Genomic DNA, 5,273 nt, shown 5'->3' with positions numbered 1-5,273 from the left:
AAAATGAAACGTGGCGAGTGTCAACAATTTGTTACAAATGAGAGTGTTGTAAAATGGATGGATAATAAATCCGTCCTAGTAGCATCTACTTGTACATCTGGAGATGAATCTTATCTCATAAAGCGATGGAATAAAAATCTGGCAGCATTTACTGACGTCACTTGTCCAAAGGTCATTGCAAATTACAATAAGAATATGGAAGGAGTGGATATTCTTGATCAGTCCATAGAATATTACAGACCCTTTATAAAAACAAAAAAATGGACTCTAAAAGTCATGCTTCATTTTTTTGACCTGTCGATGACAAATGCTTGGCGATTGTACGTATTAGATTCAACATCAATGGGAATACCCAAATGTAAAATAATGGATTTACTGGAATTTCGAATGCAAGTGGCAGATGGTCTAATCAACACACCAGAACGTAAAAGAAGAATAGACACTGATGAAGATGATAGTATATGCACTAATACATCTAAATTCCGTCGAGCTAATCAACCTTCCACGGCCAAAAGGTATGATGGATATGACCATCTTCCGTCATTCGATGAAATAGACAGCCTAAGAGCATGCAGGATGGAAGGTTATAAAAGTAGGTCAAAGATTTTATGTACCAAATGTGGGGTTTATCTTTGTTTGTCAAGAAAACAAAACTGTTTTTCCGCTTATCATGTAGAAATAATTTTTTAGCACTTTTGTAATTTACGTTTTTTTTTTATTCTTTTACGGTTTCCGATTTTTAGGTTTAAGATACATTATTGTTTTAGTTCCTACCAATATTAATAATCAATAAAAACATGTTTCTACGAAAAATATTTCCTTGTGTGTATTATTTTACACTCTAAAACGTCTAAAACCGTCACGATCGTGCATTAAAGTAATTTAAGCCTGAACGTCACTATCGTGCAGTCACCCTCCCCGCTAAGGGGGGCGAGGGGATTTTTTTAATTATTTTTGTTGAGTACCATATACAGTAATAAAAGATCTACAGTAGTCAAAAATCTTGATTTTAAAAAATAAGAAATCGGACCTGAAAGGGATATAAAAAAATTATAAATAATGTAATTTTTATTAAAAGAACTATCACTAAGAAGGAACACAGCAATATTTATTCGTATATAACTACAATTTTGTTTAACAAAGTTTTTAATTGTTTTAATAGGTCGTCTTCAGGGCAGGGTATCCCAAAAAGTTCCCAACTGAACGTTCCTGCTGCTACAACTTTACGTGTGTATTCGCTGTACTTATAACAGGTATTGTTTTGAAAAAAGTAAATAAACCCATCCGTGTACCGGAATGCTCATGTTATTTTATCTGGTATTCCGGGGAACAGATAATTTATTGCGCCACGGTTTAAGACATCTCCAGCTTCATTAAATTCAGTGTCTGAATCATTGTACAATAAATATGTTTGACCGCTGTTTGTTTGAAATAAGGCATTTATTTTGGTTCTCGCAGGTAAAGAAGGAAATGTAAAACTTTTTTGAATTTTTAAATTGGGGAAAGATGCAGCGTAATACTTATTATTGCTTATAGTTATTAAGTGTCCCTCGTAATTCTTAAAAACATGTGAAACTTGCGTAGACCTCAACTCCTTAGGGAGATAATCGGTAATTAATTCAGGATGTTTTGGAAGACGCATTTCATTTAAATCAAACTTCCATAAATATTTGTCAGACCCAACGTACATTCGATAATTTGGAAACTGTGGAGATGTGGCTAGAAACATAAAATCGGGATACTGAATTAGACATATGTTTTTTATTGCAGATGTTTTCGGCAAATATGCCCCGTTTTTTAGTTCAGGTGTTTTCGGTACATAGCTCCTGGTTTGCGAAATTGTTTGCGCTTGAGTAACTGGTGTTGTTGTTGGTATCGAAGAGGGAGCTTCTGTTTGTCCATATAGCATGCTCATTGCCTTTTTATCATCATCACCAAAATTTGGCATATCTTGTTGATACCAAGCATACATAATAGACGAATCACTATTACTGCGTTCCAGTCCGAGGGAATGACCAATTTCATGCATTAGGACAGCCAAAAAATTTACTTCACCATCAGGAGCTCTACCATTTCCTACATACCACCGTTCATTAGCATCAAGATGAATTTCGGTACACTCACCGTTTGCGCTGGGATAGTATGCGTGGGCCAATACTTTTCCGGGGCCATCGAAATTAAATGAACATTTAGAGGTTCCTTGACAATTTGCTCGAAAATTATGATTATTTGGCACCACAGTTATAGTAATATCTGGCTTTGAAGAAGGTATTATTACTCGTTTAAACTTTAAATTAGATATTTTCTCCCATCTAGCGAAAGCTTCTGCAGCAAGATTTATATAACTAGGATTACTAATAGCTTGAGGAAAATACCAACTTAATTTCGTTTTATTCCACTTCGAATGAATTGCATAGTTATTGTCGCCAACAGAACATCGAGGCTTATTCATCAAATTCATAGTATCATTATTTAATGTTCCGGTCACCGGAAGATTGTATCTTTCTTGAAATTCAACTAAGGCCACATCTACACTAGAAATAGCATTACTTGACGCATTGAGATATCCGAAAGTTTAATTAAGTTATTTTATACAAATTATTAAGAAATATTTAAAGTAAAAACGTTGAAAATAACGATGAAAAATAAATGTCAGCAGAACATTTACATACCACGTGCTGGGAATCTAATCTCAAAGTTATTTACGTAAATTATTAAGAAATAATTAAATGTTGAAAATAAAGACGCAAAATAAATGATAGCAGAAAATTATCTCACCGCAAAGGAAATAGCGACCGACATTCTTATCTCAAACACTACTTTAATTGGTCGTTATTTTGTTATCATACCCACATGTTGTTATTGAACTGCCTTTCTTAGCACGTGCACGGGGAATGCTGGTATTTTTTCAAACCAACAACAAAATGATTAAACCGTACATCATTTTGCAAGCACAAACATTCTAAAACACGTCAATACAATCGTCTTATCACTCTAAAGTGGAGGGTACAGCAGCTTTAAATTGAAGCGAAATCATTTCAACCTTCAGTATCAATTTTATTCTGACAGTGTGTGTTAGTGTAACTAGATTGCAAGGTAAGTTTGAGATTTCTTTAAATTAAATAATTGTGACCTCATGCAAGCATTTTGAATGTTAAATAATTTCTGTTTTACTTTTTATTTTCCTCGTAATTATTCTGTATTAAATATTTTAAGATTTTTATTTTAAATACAACTAGATATTTTCTGCTCTGCTGTTTATAACATTCTGAGATTTAATAAAAATTCATCATCTGTAGTTACAGTAAATAACTGTCTACAAAAAAGACGCTAGCATTTTGAAGTTTTTTTTACTTTTTCTCTTTTGAACTAGATGTTGTTTGCTGTTTATAACATTCCGAGATAAAAATTCATCATCTGTAGTTGCAATAACTGTCTACAAAAAAGAAGTTAGCATTTTGAAGTAATATTTTTTTTTTTTTTTACTTTTTATGTTCTCGTAATTATTCTCTCGTAATTATTCTATGCCAAATTTTTTTAAGATTTTTTAAGACGATAGCATTTTGTCTTTTTTACTTTTTATGTTTTTCGTAATTATTCTGTGCCAAAATCAAGATTTATTCTTTTTTGAATTAAATGTTGTTTGCTTTGCTGTTTATAACATTCCGAGATTTAATAAAAAATTCAGCATCTGTAGTTGCAATAACTGTCTACAAAAAAGACGTTAGCATTTTGTCTTTTTATATGTTTTTTGTATTTTATATAAAAATCAATTCAGCATCTGTAGTTGCATTAAATAATTGTCAATTATGTTTGTTTTACTGTTCATTTTCCTCTTTTCATGTTATAAATCTTTTTCCGGTGTTTCTCTTTTGATTTTGCAACTTTTCTGCTTTGCTAGTGCATTATTCCTTTATTTCAGATTAGCATTTTGTCTTTTTACTTTTATGTTTTTTGTATTCTATGTAAAAATCAATTCAGCATCTGTAGTTGCATTAAATAATTGCCAATTATGTTTGTTTTACTGTTCATTTTTCTCTTATTCGTGTTATAAATCTTTTTCCGGTGTTATTCTTTTATTTCATGGATGGATTTAACTAAGATTAATTCAGCATCTATCGTTGCAGCCAGAAAACCGATAAGAAAATTAAAAGACTTGCCGATAGACATCCCGCAACCGATAAAGGAGGCAAAAATTGTCAAAACTAAATTTGGCACATCTGTACTACTCGACATAAGCGACGAGGTGGTGTTTTTGCCGGAACGGGTAACAGAAGTATACCTACCAGCAGTGCCCGAGTTTGGTTCTGGAAAATACTCATTAGTATATCAGGGCCAGGTGGAGTTGGGAGGAAAATACCAGCCTATGTCAAGCTTTAAAATAATCTAGAGCATCAAAAGAAAGAGAGAGAGGTAAGCAAGCATTATGGATATTGTTAAACAATGTGAAAATTTATTGTTATTCATCAAAAGAGTCAGAAAGATAGTTTTTGATAAATTTACAGCTAAAGACGAAGAAGTTTGGTTGAAACGCATAACGAAACAAATTAAAACTTGCAATAAAGTAATAAAAAAACGCAATTTGCCTATAGGTACAATTAGAAAACTGCAAACGCATGTCGAACATTTTAAACATTTTAAACAAAATATTTTAAATAGACATGTAGGTATGGGACTAGACAATAAACTAAAAACAAGAGTTAAATGGGAAAATGTTGTTTCCGCGTTCAATAGTCGAATTAAAACTGGAGTTATAATTAATTTATATCATAAGGACCTAGCATATTTCCTAAATGATTGTTATATTATTTTTAAAAATAAAATCAGAAAAATTTTAAAAGCAGATAAAGTTGTTAAAGTTAATGTTTGTTTTTGCGGAGAATTTATTAAAAAATCTGGGGAGGAGGAAATTTTAACTTTTAATTATTTTAATACAAAAAATGCTATATTAGACATATCTACTGATACAGAGCGATGGTTTTTTGAGAATGTTAAAGATAAAATAAATAATAAGTTATCCGAATTTCAGGAAAAGGACTCGGGTTTTGCATTAAATAAAATTGTATCTTTAGAAGTAAATATTAATCGATATGAAATTGGAAATGGTTCATCTTATATTAAACTCCCAGAGTCTATTCAACAAAAGCGTGCTTGTATTAATGTAAAAAATTCAGATCAGGCATGTTTTTATTGGGCAATAGTTAGTGCCCTTTATCCGGCTAAACTATATAAAGAACGTACGTCCTCATATCCATGGTACAGTACAGTATTAC

The 5,273-nt window shown here is 31.7% G+C and overlaps 1 protein-coding gene across 1 annotated transcript; it reads right to left on the bottom strand.

Annotated features, from left to right (window-relative positions):
- Nucleotides 1–1,300: 1,300 nt before the first annotated feature.
- On the bottom strand, nt 1,301–2,461 carry LOC140450810 (matrix metalloproteinase-14-like). Its single transcript, XM_072544482.1, has one exon. It carries the CDS (start codon nt 2,459–2,461, stop codon nt 1,301–1,303), a length of 1,161 nt encoding a protein of 386 aa, XP_072400583.1.
- Nucleotides 2,462–5,273: the final 2,812 nt, after the last annotated feature.

This window comes from Diabrotica undecimpunctata, chromosome 9, assembly GCF_040954645.1.
Source record: "Diabrotica undecimpunctata isolate CICGRU chromosome 9, icDiaUnde3, whole genome shotgun sequence".
Lineage (NCBI taxonomy): Eukaryota > Metazoa > Arthropoda > Insecta > Coleoptera > Chrysomelidae > Diabrotica > Diabrotica undecimpunctata.
This window is presented reverse-complemented; position numbering and strand designations above follow the sequence as displayed.